Genomic DNA, 18361 nt, shown 5'->3' with positions numbered 1-18361 from the left:
CTGAACTTTCTACCATCATCATCATCATCATCATCATCTGTAATAAAGGTTTTAATATTTCTGTATAATACTTTGAGTTTAGCTGGATTATTCAAACTGCAGAACTTTTCACTGGTGGATTTTACATCCTGTAATTATGAATTCATAAATGTATTAAATAACTTTCCTGCTGCAGCCAGATGTAACAGTGACCATCTGCTGGACGTCCATCCCATAGCACTTCCTGTTTGTCCCCTAACACTTCCTGTTTGTCCCATAGCACTTCCTGTTTGTCCCATAGCACTTCCTGTTTGTCCCATAACACTTCCTGTTTGTCCCATAGCACTTCCTGTTTGTCCCATAGCACTTCCTGTTTGTCCCATAACACTTCCTGTTCTGTGTTTTCTACGTTCTGAACGTTGCACAGAACCAGAACCAGAACCCACTCAGGAAAAGTTCTTCTGGCCCGTGGGTCCATTCCGGGACAGATTCCTCCAGAACCCTGGAGACCCGGGTCCAGCTGGAGGTTTGATCGTTAATAACAGTTATTATGTTTCTGATGATCCAATAGAGCCCGGAGGCCTGCAGAGCTATAATGAGAGAAACCAGCCGGACCGAACCGAACCAGTCTGTTCAAACACCAGTAGGCCCAGAGAGAAGACGGCTGAGTCCAGATGGATTATGGGTAATGAAGCGTTACTATGGAGCTGTCCGCCATGTTTATCTGCTCTGACGTCATTGTGAGGAATCTGGATGTCGGATCAGAACCTCTTCCGGTCCCGGACGGGCCGTGTTTCCTGTAGAACCACCTCCTTCGGTCTGCAGAGGAATCAGCAGGAAACGTTTGGAGCTGTGAAGCAGAAACTCAGCGGGTTCCCAGCGCCGCCGCGGCAGTTGGAGCAGCTGCAGCCGCTGGGGCTCCGTCTGCGGTTTACCTGCCGCCAGGTGCCGCCAGCAGGCATCCTGTGGGAGCCCACGGACCACCCGGAACCACGGCAGGGTTCTGCGTCGGCCCGCCGACCCGCTCAGGTCCGAACCACCAACAGCAGCCAACAACAGCTTGAGAGTCTGAGAACCGGGCCAAAGTTCTGTTCATCAAATCAGAGGTTCTGGTTGATGAAGACGAGGAAACAATGAGGAAGACATGTTGTCTCTGCCCGGCCATCAGCGGACCAGAACCCAGACGGTACCGGCCTGTGGTACCGTTCTACTCCCAGTGAGCAGCCAGCGGTACCGCCGCCTGCAGAGTGAAGACATTTTGAAAGTAAATTTGCTTTAATCGAAACTCAGCAACAATAAACCAGATTTCTGGATAAAGTTTCGCCTCTGGGTGTTTAGTTTCTTTCTTTCCGTTTTGAAATGAACTTTTCATAAAACTGCAATAGAAACATTGATTTCACACGATCACAAACCGGATGTTTCCGCTGGCGCCAACCACGAAGAAGAAGTGGACAGGAAGTGGTGGAGGACGATGGCGCTGCATGTTTCTAAACTGTCCAGATGATTTTAATAGTTTCTTATTTAGTGGAAAACCACAATTATGAAATTTGTTTGTCGACATTAATGGAATATGATAATATAAGTTTTATGCAGCCACTGACAGTCAGACCGAGTCTGTAGGGAAGGACGTGTCCAGCAGGTCCGGCAGGTCCGGCAGGTCCGGACTGTCTCTGTCTGGTCCGTCGTTCTCGGTAACATCCTGGATTTTCTTCCCGCTGTGAGTAAATCCTCTGAATGAAGAACAAACTGCAGTTTTTATTCAAGTTTCATAACTTTTATATTGAAAGAAAAAAGTAATTTTTAAAAGTTTTCTTCTGCCTCATTTTGTTACTTTATTATATAACAAAATGGATTATTGTCATTTTGGTCCTTAAGACACAGAAATGTCCACATAACTTTATATTTTGGTTTGTCTGATGATGCAGCTTTTAAATATTAAATTATTGATCATTTCATCAGTTACTCAACATGTCAGCAGATGTTTTACTAACTTGGACGTTTATCTTTACTTGAAGCCGTGATACTCTGACTTGGATGGTTTTTGGTCCTCTACCAACCTCTGGTCCCCCAGCAGGGGGCGCTGCCGGCCCCGGGTCCCCCAGCAGGGGGCGCTGCCGGCCCGACCCGCTGCACAGCGGCCTCTGCTCAGCTGGAGCTGCTTGTTGTTGTGAGAGGATGAGGTTGGAGGAAGAGGATGTGGTGAGGAGTCATTTCTCAACAAGTGGAGCCTCGCTGCACGGCGTGCATCACCTTTCTACAGAAACGCAGCAGCAGGTTGAAGCTGCAGGCCTGATGAAGGCGAAGAGGAAGAGGAGGAGCAGGAAGCCGCAGCCTCAGCTTCAAACGCTCCGGCTGCTGCGGCTCCTCGCCTGGCTGACGCTCCGCAGGAGGGACGATCCGCTCCGACCCTCTCCGATCCGCTCTGACCCGCTCCGACCCTCTCCGATCCACTCCGATCCGATCCGCTCCGACCCGCTCCGACCCGCTCCGATCCGCTCCGATCCGCTCCGACCCGCTCCGATCCGCGCCGACCCGCTCCGACCCGCTCCGATCCGCTCCGATCCGCTCCGATCCTCTCCGATCCGCTCCGACCCTGTCTGACCCGCTCCGACCCTCTCCGATCCACTCCGATCCGATCCGCTCCGACCCGCTCCGATCCGCTCCGATCCGCTCCGATCCGCTCCGATCCTCTCCGACCCGCTCCGATCCGCTCCGATCCTCTCCGATCCGCTCCGACCCGCTCCGATCCGCTCCGACCCTCTCCGACCCGCTCCGACCCGCTCCGATCCGCTCCGATCCGCTCTGACCCGCTCCGACCCTCTCCGATCCGCTCTGACCCGCTCCGACCCTCTCCGATCCACTCCGATCCGATCCGCTCCGACCCGCTCCGACCCGCTCCGATCCGCTCCGATCCGCTCCGACCCGCTCCGATCCGCGCCGACCCGCTCCGACCCGCTCCGATCCGCTCCGATCCGCTCCGATCCTCTCCGATCCGCTCCGACCCTGTCTGACCCGCTCCGACCCTCTCCGATCCGATCCGCTCCGACCCGCTCCGATCCGCTCCGATCCGCTCCGATCCGCTCCGATCCTCTCCGACCCGCTTCGATCCGCTCCGATCCGCTCCGACCCGCTCCGATCCGCTCCGATCCGCTCCGATCCTCTCCGACCCGCTCCGATCCGCTCCGATCCTCTCCGATCCGCTCCGACCCGCTCCGATCCGCGCCGACCCGCTCCGACCCGCTCCGATCCGCTCCGATCCTCTCCGATCCGCTCCGACCCGCTCCGATCCGCTCCGATCCTCTCCGACCCGCTTCGATCCGCTCCGATCCGCTCCGACCCGCTCCGATCCGCTCCGATCCGCTCCGATCCGCTCCGATCCTCTCCGACCCGCTCCGATCCGCTCCGATCCTCTCCGATCCGCTCCGACCCGCTCCGATCCGCGCCGACCCGCTCCGACCCGCTCCGATCCGCTCCGATCCTCTCCGATCCGCTCCGACCCTGTCTGACCCGCTCCGACCCTCTCCGATCCGATCCGCTCCGACCCGCTCCGATCCGCTCCGATCCTCTCCGACCCGCTCCGATCCGCTCCGATCCTCTCCGATCCGCTCCGACCCTCTCCGACCCGCTCCGACCCGCTCCGATCCGCTCCGATCCGCTCCGATCCGCTCCGATCCTCTCCGACCCGCTCCGATCCGCTCCGATCCTCTCCGATCCGCTCCGACCCTCTCCGACCCGCTCCGACCCGCTCCGATCCTCTCCGATCCGCTCCGACCCGCTACGATCCGCTCCGACCCGCTACGATCCGCTCCGACCCGCTCCGACCCGCTACGATCCGCTCCGACCCGCTCCGACCCTCTCCGATCCGCTCCGATCCGATCCGCTCCGACCCGCTCCGATCCGCTCCGACCCGCTCCGACCCTCTCCGATCCGATCCGATCCGCTCCGACCCGCTCCGATCCGCTCCGATCCTCTCCGATCCACTCCGATCCGCTCCGATCCGATCCGCCCCGACCCGCCACGATCCGCTCCGACCCGCTACGATCCGCTCCGATCCGCTCCGATCCTCTCCGACCCGCTCCGATCCGCTCCGATCCTCTCCGATCCGCTCCGACCCGCTCCGATCCGCTCCGACCCTCTCCGACCCGCTCCGATCCGCTCCGATCCGCTCTGACCCGCTCCGACCCTCTCCGATCCGCTCTGACCCGCTCCGACCCTCTCCGATCCACTCCGATCCGATCCGCTCCGACCCGCTCCGACCCGCTCCGATCCGCTCCGATCCGCTCCGACCCGCTCCGATCCGCGCCGACCCGCTCCGACCCGCTCCGATCCGCTCCGATCCGCTCCGATCCTCTCCGATCCGCTCCGACCCTGTCTGACCCGCTCCGACCCTCTCCGATCCGATCCGCTCCGACCCGCTCCGATCCGCTCCGATCCGCTCCGATCCGCTCCGATCCTCTCCGACCCGCTCCGATCCGCTCCGATCCTCTCCGACCCGCTTCGATCCGCTCCGATCCGCTCCGACCCGCTCCGATCCGCTCCGATCCGCTCCGATCCGCTCCGATCCTCTCCGACCCGCTCCGATCCGCTCCGATCCTCTCCGATCCGCTCCGACCCGCTCCGATCCGCGCCGACCCGCTCCGACCCGCTCCGATCCGCTCCGATCCTCTCCGATCCGCTCCGACCCTGTCTGACCCGCTCCGACCCTCTCCGATCCGATCCGCTCCGACCCGCTCCGATCCGCTCTGATCCGCTCCGATCCTCTCCGACCCGCTCCGATCCGCTCCGATCCTCTCCGATCCGCTCCGACCCTCTCCGACCCGCTCCGACCCGCTCCGATCCGCTCCGATCCGCTCCGATCCGCTCCGATCCTCTCCGACCCGCTCCGATCCGCTCCGATCCTCTCCGATCCGCTCCGACCCTCTCCGACCCGCTCCGACCCGCTCCGATCCTCTCCGATCCGCTCCGACCCGCTACGATCCGCTCCGACCCGCTACGATCCGCTCCGACCCGCTACGATCCGCTCCGATCCTCTCCGACCCTCTCTGACCCGCTCCGACCCTCTCCGATCCTCTCCGACCCGCTCCGATCCGCTCTGATCCGCTCCGATCCTCTCCGATCCGCTCCGACCCGCTACGATCCGCTCCGACCCGCTACGATCCGCTCCGATCCGCTCCGACCCGCTCTGATCCGCTCCGATCCTCTCCGACCCTCTCTGACCCGCTCCGACCCTCTCCGATCCTCTCCGACCCGCTCCGATCCGCTCTGATCCGCTCCGATCCTCTCCGACCCTCTCTGACCCGCTCCGACCCTCTCCGATCCGCTCCGACCCGCTCCGACCCTCTCCGATCCGCTCCGACCCGCTCCGATCCGCTCCGACCCGCTCCGATCCGCTCCGACCCGCTCCGACCCTCTCCGATCCGCTCCGACCCGCTACGATCCGCTCCGACCCGCTACGATCCGCTCCGATCCGCTCTGATCCGCTCCGACCCGCTCCGACCCGCTCCGATCCTCTCCGATCCACTCCGATCCGATCCGCCCCGACCCGCTACGATCCGCTCCAACCCGCTACGATCCGCTCCGACCCGCTCCGACCCTCTCCGATCCGCTCCGCTCCGATCCGCTCCGACCCGCTCCGATCCGCTCCGACCTGCTCCGACCCGCTCCGACCCGCTCCGACCCTCTCCGATCCGCTCCGACCCGCTACGATCCGCTCCGACCCGCTACGATCCGCTCCGACCCGCTACGATCCGCTCCGATCCGCTCCGACCCTCTCCGACCCTCTCCGACCCGCTCCGACCCGCTCCGACCCGCTCCGATCCTCTCCGACCCTCTCCGATCCGCTCCGACCCGCTCCGATCCGCTCCGACCCGCTACGATCCGCTCCGATCCGCTCTGATCCGCTCCGACCCGCTCCGATCTGCTCCGATCCGATCCTCTCCGATCCACTCCGATCCGATCCTCTCCGATCCGCTCTGATCCGCTCTGATCCGCTCCGATCCGCCCCGACCCGCTACGATCCGCTCCGATCCGCTCTGATCCGCTCCGACCCTGTCTGACCCGCTCCGATCCTCTCCGATCCGCTCCGATCCTCTCCGATCCGCTCCGACCCGCTCCGATCCGCTCCGACCCTCTCCGACCCGCTCCGACCCGCTCCGATCCGCTCCGATCCGCTCCGATCCTCTCCGATCCGCTCCGACCCGCTACGATCCGCTCCGACCCGCTACGATCCGCTCCGACCCTCTCCGATCCGCTCCAGGCGCCGACATTCATTCAGTCATTTCAGGCTTGAATCTTCTAATCCTTCATGGATTCATTTCTGCAGGGTTGGATCTGAACACTGGAAGCTTCTCTGATTTCTGAATTGTGAATAAATGTTTGTGATGGATCCAGTTTTAATATCATCCTGGCTGCTTTTTATTCCTCTGAACAAACTCAGATATGAAGAAATAAAACAGCAGGAATGTTTCTGATCACATTCATACCATCGATTCCATGTTCAGACACCTTTATGGATTGCCATGGCAACGACTGGGTTCGACAGATACAAAAACATGAAACTTCCTCAGAGGATTTTATTGGACTTTAAAGGGCCATGTAACTGTGTTACTGCATACATACACATAAATATGACTTTAATAAATCTGACTTCCTGGTTTAATGCCTTGAAATTTTGCCTCTGTCTCTTTAAGAAGCTCCGCCTCCAGGAAGTTGTCCCATCATGGCTCCTCTTTAACCCTTTAAAGTTTTCACCAACGTTTCTGAGCAGCAGCTCCTTTAACGAGCTCAGCAGCTGTTTGCTAATTGCTGCTGGCTAGTCTGGAGGAGCAGAGTGGGGGAGGAGCTAAACACCTGAGGTCCAACAAGGTGTTTAGCAGCTGAATGGTTGCCATGGAGATGAAAGGATGTCTTAAGCAAGCCTTGAAAGAATCACGGCAACAATCCAGGTGAGTTTTGATGAAGGAATAATTCAATAAAGTTTATTTTCATGACGCCGCGTCTTTAAACCGCCGCCCGTCTTCCCAGGTCCGTTTGTCTCGCTGGCGGCGCTGAGGTGAAGTTTGCTGCTCAGTGACGATAGAAGCTGGTTGTGATTAAATACTCCGAGGTTTTTCCTGCAGATCCAGAGCGTTTCCTCTCAACTCTTCGGATCCGTCAGAACCCGAGCGGCAGCAGAGACTCCAAACCGCAGCTGAAGATGTTTTGGATGCTGAGCCGAGATACGAACCTCAGCCTGTGGTTTGGTGGAGGCGGGGAGAGCTGAACCCCACAGCCGGTTCAGGTCGGAGAGGCAGAACCTGCCAGAACCTCCAGAATCTCTCAGAATCTGCAGAACCTGCCAGAACCTCCTGGATCCACAGAGCTTCCTCCCGGTTCCTCTGGGATGTTTTCCTTCTCCAGGATTTTCTCACCTCCTGAACCCTGAATGCAGCACGGTAACCACAGCAACTGCCCACACAGAACCAACCGGGCCCGGTTCCTCCCACCGACTCCCTGCCACATAACAACCTGCAGAACCAGACCCGTCTCCATGGAGACGGCTCTGAACTCTCTGGATCCAAAGTTTCTCCATGTTGGTGAAATGAACTAAAATCTTTTCTAGTTTCCACCTGAAGTTTTATTTCAGTTTTACAGTGTTTTCCTTTCATTGCTGTGAACTCCTGGGGTCAGAGGTCAGGGGTCATGACCTTTAACCTGCCAAGGTGACAATGCTCCAGGAATTAGACCAGACCCACATTCAGAGATTAATCAGTATTAGATCAATAACTAATAACTCTCTCAGTAACTCGACCCGTATGGGGCCCGTTTATAACTCGGGACCGTCTCCTGTTCTACAAACAGAACCTTCAGCACCTTCACCTGGTGGAGCTTCAGCTGCAGCAGAGACGCAGTTTGGACCAGAACCAGAACCAGAACCGTCTGCCAGCCTGAGCTGGAGATGCGTTCAGGATCAGTGAGAAACGGGAAACTTTTTTACCCAGAGCAGCTTAATTTATGATTTATTATTTTTCTCTTCATTATGGATCCGAACATCTGCAGCCGGCAGAGGAAGGTTCTGGTTCTGGTTCTGGTTCTGGTTCTGTCAGAACAACATGTTGAACATTCTTCAGTTTGATCTGAACTGTTCAGAACCAGAACCGACCCGGCTCACTCGTTGCTTTCCCAGCATGCCCTGCTGCAGAGGATGCCGTCACCATGGAAACAGAACCACAGCCAGGCCCAGCAGAACCGAGGCTGAGGCCTGATTGGGTCAGAAGGTTCTGGTGGTCATGTGACCCATTTTCCTGCCGGCGACGTCTCAGGGCGTCTCATCTTCATCTTCATCTTCATCTTGGCCTCGTTTCCAAACAAAGCAGCTCAGACAGACAGGAAGTGGTTAGCGGGTCGGGTTCTGCTGCAGGTTCTGATCGCTGCAGCTGATAGCTTTGTGGTCTCTACTGATGGCATCATGTGACCACCAGCTGCTATTTCTGGTTCTGGTTCTGGTTGACATGAATTTATTTCCACCAGGTTCTGCTGCAGCTCCCTGCAGGCTGACCTCTGACCCCTGGGACCTTGCTGCAGCTCCCTGCTGCAAAGGGGAACCCAAATGAACTTCATCATGTGCTGCAGTATCTCTGACTGCAGCAGCATAATGTGCTGCAGCAGCATGGTGTCCTGCAGCAGCATAATGTCCTGCAGCAGCATGGTGTGCTGCAGCAGCATAATGTGCTGCAGCAGCATGGTGTGCTGCAGCAGCTGCAGCATGGTGTGTCTCAGGAACAGAAGCTGCTCTCCTGGCCAATCATTCTCCTGCTTATCAAGATGTTTTTTGATCCTCAAACTTCCTGTAGCTGAAACCTCATGAACCCGGCGCCGCCTCTCTCCTTCCTCTGCCGACTGGCCCCTCCCCCGCCTGCTGCTGCTGCTGAACGCCGCGGCGCCGCAGCAGTTCAGGGCGAGCGGAGAACAGGTGAGTTAGTGCTGCTGCATGGAGACGATGCTGCCTGGCTGGACGAGCGTCCTGATGCTGCTGCTGCTGCTGCTGCAGGCGGCCCGGAGCCGGGCCCAGAGCGGGGACCGCGACCCGGACTCAGGTGAGACCCACTGGACCCGACTGGCCCAAACAGAACCGAGCAGAACCAGACCGCTGGGTCAGAAACACACAGGAACATCTCTGCTGTCTGCGGCAGGAAGGACCTTAGAGAAACTGGTTCTGGTTCTGGTTCTGGTTCCAGACACCAGCTTCTGTCTGATGTGGAAGAAAGTGCAAAACAGCCGAAACCCTGATCAGCTGATCAGAAGATCAAAGTGTTTGATTTGTTCAGTGAATCATTTGTTTCTGGTTTCTGACTTAAAGCTGAGAATCAAACATGAATAACTGGCTGGTTGAGGCAGAACTTTGACTGGTCCCCTGCTGTCTGTGGTTGTGGTTCTGCTTCCTGCCAGAACCGGGCCTCAGCTGCAGCTCTCATGTCAGCGTCTCTGCGAACAACCTGACCTGCCAGGTGCTGGGTCGCCACGGAGACGAGGACGACGAGGACGGAGACAGAGACGCCATCGACAAGATGATCGTGTGGTGAGGCTCTGGGCTGCGGCTCCTCCTGACGGAACCCGACAGAACCTGACAGAACCTTCTGCTCGTCTGCAGCCAGGTGAGGAGGCAGAACGACAGGACGGTGGAGAAATGTGTGAGGACTCACGGAGACACGGTGAGCGGTCTGTGTCCAGTGGCCGTCGCCAACGTGACGGTCCACCGGCGGGGAGGAGGACGGCTTTCGGCCACCGTCCTGCTGCAGAAGATCGGTGAGTCCAGAACCGGGCCGCTCCGGCCCACAACGCCACAAAACCATTCACGAGTCTCAGCGTCGAGGTGAAACAGTTTCATATCCTAACCTCTTTACTCCGACACCCTGAAACAGAAACCAGAGCTTCTTCAGCATTTCCCGCACACAGGCACCCCACACTTTTCAGATTTAAATGTTTAAAACGTTTAAACTCGTTTTCCTTCCAGTCTATATATAGTTCTGTTGGTTTGTCACAAAAAATGAAATATTGAATTTATTTCAAACATGCTAAAACATAAAGAATCACATTTCCTGTGAAAAAGCAGCGAGAAGGTTGGAATGTTTGAGGAAAACTTTCAGAAATGAAATGAAAACCAAAATCAACAAGAAAAAACTTTAAATCAACGACTAAACAGATTCAAACGAACAAAACGCTGATCACACGTTCAACAGAAACGACCTAAAACTACTCTGGTTGGTGCAGTAATATTAGCATATAAGCTAACAAGAGCTAACAAGAGCTAACGCTAATGTTAGCTTGTATGCTAAAAGCAGAGTTTCTTACACCTGCATGTTGGGTAACATTAACTCAGACTATCCAGAAAGTTCATTTTAACTTTCAGGTCAAATTAGCTAAAGTGCTAATGTTTCAGAACCTGCTGCTCTGTGTTCCAGTGAAGCCCAGAAGTCCGTGGATCGTCAACGTGACGATGGATCCGGTGATGAACCGGGCTGTGATCTACTTCCAGATCCCCTACAGGAAAGATTACCTGAACCTGAACACCCAGAGCTTCCAGCTCAACCTGTGGACCGACGGCAGCAACATGGTACCGTCGGCGCTACCGCAGAGTCTGACCTCTGACCTCTGCTGGATGTTTGACCTCCCACTGATCTCGTCCCGCAGACCCAGAACGTCTCGTCTAAGAACTTCCTGCAGATCGACAGGCAGCACCTCCGTCAGGACTCTGAGTACCGGGTCAGGGTCCGGTCCATCCCGGTCGGAGTTCTGCAGGGAACCTGGAGCGCCTGGAGCCCCGAGTTCTCCTTCCACACGCCGCCCGGTGAGAACGCCGGACCTCCAGCGGCGGAGAGCTCTGAGCTGCAGCCGCTGACATCATTTCCTGTCCTTCAGCAGAGGAGAAGCCGCCGAGTCCAGACGAGTCGGAGCGGACCGTCTCCCGACTCGTCCTGAGCTCCGTGTCTGTGCTGGTGGTTCTGTGCTGCATCGTCGTCTTCTGGAAGACGGGGTAGGACCCCAAGTCCGGCCGGAGCTCCGGGTGTGTCTCTGGTTCCTAACTTCCTGTTTCTCTCAGGATCTTCTCCTACATGTGGCCCAGCATCCCGCACCCCAAGCAGGCGCTGGTCCAGATCTGCAAACCCAACAAGGTGACTTCCTGAACCAGCAGGTTCTGCTCACACCAGAACCCGCCTAACCCTCTGCCGCTCCCCAGGGCCTGCTGCTGGACCTCCACCACGAAGTCTTCAGTTCCCTGCGCGTCCTGCCGCTGGAGAAGCTGCAGGCGGAGGAGGCGGAGCCACGCAGGAGGCCCTCCGGAACCGGGACCGGGTCCGCCGCCGGGTCCCAGTCCGGATCCGGCTCCGGCTCCTCCCACAGCAGCGCCTCCAGCGCCGGCACCGAGGAGCTGGAGGTCTCGGCGCTGCTGAGCTGCGAGGACGGCTGCGTCCCCGGCGGCGCCCCGTCCCCCGTCGACGTCCCGCGGCCCGAAGACGAGTCCCAGAACCTCCTGGGTCGGCGCGGCGGCCCGGGGCAGGAGGAGGCCTACGTCACCATGTCCAGCTTCTACCAGAACCAGTAGCACAGCGCCACCAGCTGGACGACCGACGTCTCATCTGTCCTTCTGTTGCCTCTGCTGGACTCATACGACCTTTGACCCTTCCTCTGGCATCTCTGTTTATTCATCAGGGCTCCTCTCAGTATTTGACCTTTGACCTCATATTGCTGCTTCCTGACTGGACCCGGTCGGTGGGATCCCAGTCCCCCAGAACCTGAGAACAACCAGTTCCTCTTACTGGTCCCAGCGCTCACATTCACACTAACAGGACGAGTCACATGGCCGACGGCAGCCAATCAGAGCCCAGCTTCTCCTCTGACTGTCTCTGATTGGCTCAGGAAACGATTTGGTTTTAGTTTGATCCAATAAGAGCCTGAATGAGGATAAAAATGATTTAATATGCAGAATAAAGTTATAATATTATCAGAATATAAACGTTATCAGATATTATCAGATAAACGGCTCACTGATAATCTGAGGCTGATATGATAAAACATGAAACATTTCCTTATTTATAAAATCCATAAAGATGTTCCTCATTTTAACACAAAGATAAGATTAAAAAAAAACACTTTAAATGGAGGAACTTTAATAAAATCACAAGATCATTCTGACCAATTTATTCTGTTATTATGGCTTTACTCTCATGTTATTATCATTGTTATTATCATTATTATCATTGTTATTATCATTATTATCATTGTTATTATCATTATTATCATTGTTATTATCATTGTTATCATTGTTATTATCATTGTTATCATTGTTATTATCATTATTATCATTGTTATTATCATTGTTATCATTGTTATTATCATTGTTATCATTGTTATTATCATTATTATCATTGTTATTATCATTGTTATCATTGTTATTATCATTGTTATCATTGTTATTATCATTATTATCATCATCTCCTGTTATGTCTCTGTCTCAGACTGGACCTGCTGCTGGTTCTGAACATTTGGATCAAATTGGTTCTGCTGCTTTCACAGGTTCTGCTGCAGGTCCAAATGGACTTTGGTTTTCCATGAAGCTCAGTGAAACCAGAAGGTTCTGTTGGTGGAACATGGCAGCAGAACCAGGTGGTCCATTTGACCTGTTCTGGTGGTTCTGGACCCAAAGTTCTGATCTCAGCAGGGAACCTCAGAGACCTGATCAGAACCAATAAGAAGGTTCTGATAGACATCCTTCATCCGGCACCAGAACCTCCTGATGGAACTGATCCATCAGCAGAACCAAACCCAACAGAACCAAGACACAGAATGGTTCCTCTGGTTCTGATCCGTTCAGTTCAGATCGAAGGTCATCTGAAGGAACCAAAGAATCAGCATTCAGTCCGATCATTTGGGTCAGAACCAGGTCAGAAGCCAATCACAGTACAGATTGGGTCGAAGTGATTATAAAGGCCGGTTTCCATGGAAACCAGCTGGTTGCCGGTTTCCATGGAAACCAGCTGGTTGCCGGTCATGTTCAGCCTCCAGAACCTTCAGAGTTCTACATGTTCTGTTGTTTGACCCGGTTCTGTTTGGGTTCTGGTTCCTAACAGCAGTAGAACCTGTGGAAACATCAGAGACCTTCTTTAGAAGCTGCTCCCAACCGGACCCGTCCGGTTCTGGGCCCGTCCAGAACCTGCTGCTGCTGCAGAGTCTCGTTTCCCCTGCAGCACTCAAACGCATCGCGTGCTGAGTGGGGACTTCCTGTTGCCACGGCGACCTGTTTGTTCTGATTGTGGTCGGGTCGGGTCGGCGCTGCTGCTGTAAAATCCGACCCGGTCCAAACGTCACGAGCATCCAGACCAGAATGTACGACTCTGCTTTGTCTCCATTAATGTTCTGTACATACTGCCAGGTTTGAACTAGGACCTTTATTTAACCATCATTAACCAATTATTGATTATGAACAATAAAGTAAAAAATGAAAAGTTTCTGTTGAAATGTTGAAGTAAAACTTCATAAAGATGGAAATCAATTATTTGATATCAGTGATTACCATAAACCATTAATAACATTAATATTATAATCAATAGTGATCACTGTAAAACATTATCATTATAAATAGTGATCACTGTAAAACATCAATATTATCAATAGTGATCACTGTAAAACATTATTATTATAAATAGTGATCACTGTAAAACATTAATATTATAATCAATAGTGATCACTGTAAAACATCAATATTATCAATAGTGATCACTGTAAAACATCAATATTATCAATAGTGATCACTGTAAAACATCAATATTATCAATAGTGATCACTGTAAAACATTATTATTATCAATAGTGATCACTGTAAAACATTATCATTATAAATAGTGATCACTGTAAAACATTAATATCATCGTTATAAATGAGTCATAGCTCATGCGGCCTCAGAGCTTCCAGGCGTTCCTCATCATCAGGATGAAGTAGGCGTCGCTGTCGATGGAGGCGCTGACGCCGCTGTAGTAGTTCAGGAACTCTTCTTTGGTCACCTGGAGGTCAGAGGATGAAGACGGTCAGTGAGGAAGAGGAGCGGGTCCACAATCGGTTCTGTTCAACGTTCTCTGGACCGAGAGAAAACTGGAGAAACCCAGAGTAGATCAGTGTAGACATCATCCTACTGAGCCGCAGGTAAAATACAGGAAGGTAAAGGTCAGAGGTCAGGAGGAAGTCCTGACCTCTGGATTTTAGTGTCTTAATGTGTAGAAAAATAAAAACAACCAAAACAAAAAAACCTGGACATGGAACCGAGGAACTGGATCCAGGAAAGTTCTGCTGAGGGATGAAGTGGTCTACCAGAACCGAATCAGAACGTGCCCAGCACCAGAACCAAACTGAGCATTCTGTCTGGTTCTGGTCCAAACGTCGGCAGGAGACCTGCAGACATAGCTAGCTAATGCTAATGCTAATGCTAGCACCAAGAAGATCAGCTGAGGTGGGAGAATGAACTGTGTGGTTTAAAGCATCCAACATTTTCTCTGATCTCCTTCAGGTGGATCCCTGAAACTGGACCCATGAACAAAACCACCAGCCAGAACAAAAATAAATCAGAACCGGAGCCAAAGATTCCTCCTGCCTGCTCTCCCATCAGGTTTCTGGTTCTGCATGTTTCTCTGACCGTCAGACCCTGAACCACGGATTCATTCCCGTACCTTCCCGTCTTTGTCGTACGGAGAGTCGAAGCTGTCCAGGAAGGTCCGGAACACCTGCTCCTCGGTCCACTCCCCGTTCTGGTACTTTGGGTGGTACTTGGCGTTGTAGACGCCCCTCAGGTCGTCCACGGTGATCACGCCGTCTCCGGTCCTATCCAGCTTCCTGAACGCCTCCATCACCTCCTCCATCCTAGACTTGGACATGGGAGGCTGCAGGACAGAGGGACGAGTTCAGGCTAAACCAGTGGAACCAGTTGGTTCTGAGGTCAGAACAGACACCGGGTTTCACCGAGCAGCCGGACGATTAAAACCAAAGACAGGAGGCCAATGAGACCAGGACAGGTCTTCATTTAAAATCATTCAACATGTTTTTCTGATAGATGTTTCTGCCTGGTGGTACTGGTGTTACTGGGTTTACTGGTTTACCCTCAGGGTGATGAGGAACTCGTCAAAGTCGATGGAGCCGCTGCCATCGCGGTCGAAGTGGCGGAACAAGGCGGAGGCCTCGTCCTTCTCGATCAGCAGCCCGTAGTCGTTCAGGCCCTTCAGGAACTCCTTGAAGTCCAGGGAGCGGTTCTCGTTGTCGTCCATGATCCTGAAGGTCCTGACAGGAAACAGACTGTTGGAGCCACAGCGCCCCTACTGGCCGCCACACGTCACAGCTACACGCTCCACAAACAGAGGCGTCCTCTATGTTCGGGAAAAACTGCCTCTAGAAACTGGATCACAGCGAAAATGACCTGAAACTACAAACTGCTGAACTAAAAGTTTTCAGGTTTTAAAGTATCTGCAGATTTGTTGACAGATTCTCACTAAAACTAAAACTGAGAACAAAAATACAGGAAGTAAAAATACTTTTTTATTCTACCATCTGTACAAAAACTGTTAATGTGTTTGTGGTTTCTAGTTCTCAGCCATGATGACACATTTAGAGCCGAACCGAGAAACTACGATCACAAACTGCTGATCTGATGTAGTAAATGAGCTCAGAGTACCACAGAGTACCACAGAGTACCACAGAGTACCACAGAGTACTACAGAACTGAGATCAGCAGCTGGAAACCACCAACAGCAACAGAACGAGGAAAACAACAACATCCTGCAGCAACGCCGAGTCAGCACAGCCCGCAGCATGACTACTGCAGACACACAGAACTCAGTACGAATACTGGAGTAATCAGAGTATTACTGGAGTAATCAGAGTATTACTGGAGTAATCAGAGTATTACTGGAGTAATCAGAGTACTGCAGTAACTAAAGTACTTGTGTTTTGGGTCAGTTCTGTTTGTACTGAACTGAACCTGCAGACGTTAAAACCTTTATCAGTGTTTCAGTTTCTTCATGAAGTTTATTAGTTTAAACTTTAGTAATAAATGTTTTATAAACATTATAAACATATTTTATAAATATCATTTTAAATGTCGTCGTTTTCTCGTTTCTTTTCTCTGGTTCCAGGCGGATTGAAGAAACGTTTCCAAACTTTGATGTTTCTGCATCTGAGAGCCACTGTGGCCCGGTTCTGACCCGGTTCTGACCCGGCTCCACTGTGGTCAGAACTGCTGCAACCAGGTGAGTGAGGTGGGCGGGGCTTACCTGCCTAGGCCTTTGATCCCAGACGAGCCTCGGGTCAGACACTGCAGCCGGAGCCGCTCCACCGGGTCAGAACATCCCGACAGCTGCTGCTTGGCCTTCTGGGCCATCGCTCGGTCGTGTCTGGACGTTCCTGCCATGACTGACAGCGACACAGAGAGGGTCGGTTCTGGTTCTGGTTCTGGTACCAGAGGGTCGGTTCTGGTTCTGGTTCTGGTACCAGAGGGTCGGTTCTGGTTCTGGTTCTGGTACCAGGTCCATCACAGAGACAGTTCCTGGATGGACGCCTGTTGGAAAGAGTTCTGGTTCTGGTTCTGGTTCTGTCGTAAAGCCAGTTCTTTTTATGACAGAATGAAATTTTGGCTCTTTTTTTTTTCAATCAAGAAACAACAAAATATAATTTGTTTTTATTTTTTCAGCTTTTAAACCATAAATTCTTCTCTTTTTATGACTGAAAATGTGTAAATAGTTAATAAAGTATCAATAATAATATCAGTTTTATTGATACAGCATCAGAACCAGATTAAATCCAGAACCATCACAACTTGGATCAGAAATGTTCGGATTATCTAAAGTTTCTGTTTATCTGATGGCGCCACCTGCTGGTCAGAAGGAGGAACTGGCCTCAGTGTTCTGTGCTTTTATTGTGAAGGTCTGCTCCAGGTGCGGAGGCCTGAAACTCTGATGTTTATCTCTGGAACAGGAAGCAGCAGCCGCCGCTGCGCGCGCAGCGACACAAACAAACAAACGATGAACCAATCAGCGGCTCGGACTCACCAGTTTCTGCTCCAGTTCTCCCAGTTGAACCAGTTTGTTCTCAGCTTCAGTCCGACCCTGCTCTGCTCCAAACGATCCGTCGTTACCATAGAGACCAGCTGCTCTGGGCTCTGATTGGCTGCTCTGTCTATAGCGGTGACGTCATGTTTGTTAGGAAACAAAGGAGCCAATAAAAGCCCAGAAACGCTCAGGCTCACTGTTTGTTTAGTTTTGAGTTTATAGGATATTATTCAGCATAAAAGCAGAACCGGAACCGGAACCGGATTCGGAACCAGGACCAGGCAGCAGCAGAGGACAGACCGAACCAGACAGGAAGTTTATAAAAACTTCATAAAGATCTAATCTGCTCTGAAAAAACATTTATCCCCAGTGCAATAACTATTATTAACAAAACAAATGAATTAATATGCAGATTGATGATGTAAATGTATTTCTGTTTCTGTTTGGAGACAAAATATTTCCATCTTGGTGGCAGTAAAGTTTTATTCTTTCTTAACATTTACAAATGTGTTGAGGAATAAAACCAGCAGTGACCGAAACACACACACCTGCTGTGTGAATGACAGGACAGGTGTGTGTGTGTGTGTGTGTGTGTGTGTGTGTGTGTGTGTGTGTGTGTGTGTGTGTGTGTGTGTGTGTGTGTGTGTGTGTGTGTGTGTTTGGGCCTGGATGTTCGTCCTGTTGAAGTTTAACTTCAGTGATTTCTCGGGTTTTCGCCTCCCGTCCAGAACCGGCCTGTTAGCCTCAGTAGTTGGATTCATTTTGTAACTTTCTACTTTTTGTTCACATACGTTTTATTAAACTACCATTATTGTCTTGAAACTGTGTCTCTGGCTTATTGATCAACTGTTACTGTTTACTGTTGTTTCTCAGGTTTGTTGCTAACAATCAAATTTAATTGTTTAGTTGAATCACTGATTGGTTTCCTCTGATCATATAATATTCCTGGAGTTCTGCTGTTACTATAAACTTTAAACTGCTGCTAGTTTATAAATCACTGAGCGGATTAATAATCTAGACTAAACATCCAGCTGGTTAGAACTGCTTTAGATTAGCAGCAACTGAAACATTCATTAATATTTCATCTGTATTTGCTTGATTTTGAACAAAATCTACTGTTTAATGCTTGTTTCATAATTGGCAGCTGATATTTTGATGGTGTGAATGATTTGAGATGCTGTTTTGATGAAATGTGCTTTAATAATGAACTTGAATTGAGATTTCTATACATGTAAAATGTGTTATAAACAAGTTCATTATTATAATTATTAAATCATTTCCTATGGAAATAAGTTGAAGTAATTAAGAGCATTTTAGTTC

At 52.1% G+C, this 18361-nt stretch overlaps 2 protein-coding genes across 3 annotated transcripts; one reads left to right on the top strand and one right to left on the bottom strand.

Annotated features, from left to right (window-relative positions):
• Window positions 1–8914: 8914 nt before the first annotated feature.
• Window positions 8915–12228, top strand: il7r (interleukin 7 receptor). 2 transcript variants are annotated; one of them, XM_023337948.1, is made up of 8 exons: window positions 8915–9053; window positions 9406–9535; window positions 9608–9762; window positions 10419–10570; window positions 10648–10804; window positions 10879–10990; window positions 11057–11129; window positions 11195–12228. In XM_023337948.1, exons 1-8 carry the CDS (start codon window positions 8948–8950, stop codon window positions 11558–11560), a joined length of 1251 nt encoding a protein of 416 aa, XP_023193716.1. In that variant the 5' UTR covers window positions 8915–8947; the 3' UTR covers window positions 11561–12228. The 2 variants fall into 2 exon arrangements, with proteins under 2 accessions (XP_023193716.1, XP_023193715.1); XM_023337947.1 differs by having other exon boundaries at window positions 10876–10990.
• A 152-nt stretch (window positions 12229–12380) lies between these two features.
• Window positions 12381–17244, bottom strand: capsl (calcyphosine like). The gene is made up of 5 exons (XM_005815404.2): window positions 17042–17244; window positions 16268–16406; window positions 15101–15278; window positions 14675–14884; window positions 12381–14014 (listed from the first exon to the last, which is right to left on the bottom strand). Exons 2-5 carry the CDS (start codon window positions 16402–16404, stop codon window positions 13913–13915), a joined length of 627 nt encoding a protein of 208 aa, XP_005815461.1. The 5' UTR covers window positions 16405–16406; window positions 17042–17244; the 3' UTR covers window positions 12381–13912.
• Window positions 17245–18361: the final 1117 nt, after the last annotated feature.

Source organism: Xiphophorus maculatus, chromosome 8, assembly GCF_002775205.1.
Source record: "Xiphophorus maculatus strain JP 163 A chromosome 8, X_maculatus-5.0-male, whole genome shotgun sequence".
Taxonomy (NCBI): domain Eukaryota; kingdom Metazoa; phylum Chordata; class Actinopteri; order Cyprinodontiformes; family Poeciliidae; genus Xiphophorus; species Xiphophorus maculatus.
Note: the sequence above shows the minus strand (reverse complement) of the source record. Positions and strands in the feature narration are given on the sequence as shown.

Bases quoted from the DNA above. Each gene is read 5' to 3' on its own strand.
- capsl (XM_005815404.2), bottom strand. From the start codon at position 16,404: ATGGCAGGAACGTCCAGACACGACCGAGCGATGGCCCAGAAGGCCAAG. The intron at 15,279-16,267 runs GTAAGCCCCGCC...GTTTCCTGTCAG, and splicing joins GGGATCAAAGGCCTAGGCAG to GACCTTCAGGATCATGGACG. The intron at 14,885-15,100 runs GTAAACCAGTAA...TCTGTCCTGCAG, and splicing joins AGTTCCTCATCACCCTGAGG to CCTCCCATGTCCAAGTCTAG.
- il7r (XM_023337947.1), top strand. From the start codon at position 8,948: ATGGAGACGATGCTGCCTGGCTGGACGAGCGTCCTGATGCTGCTGCTG. The intron at 9,054-9,405 runs GTGAGACCCACT...GCTTCCTGCCAG, and splicing joins GGACCGCGACCCGGACTCAG to AACCGGGCCTCAGCTGCAGC. The intron at 9,536-9,607 runs GTGAGGCTCTGG...GCTCGTCTGCAG, and splicing joins ATCGACAAGATGATCGTGTG to CCAGGTGAGGAGGCAGAACG.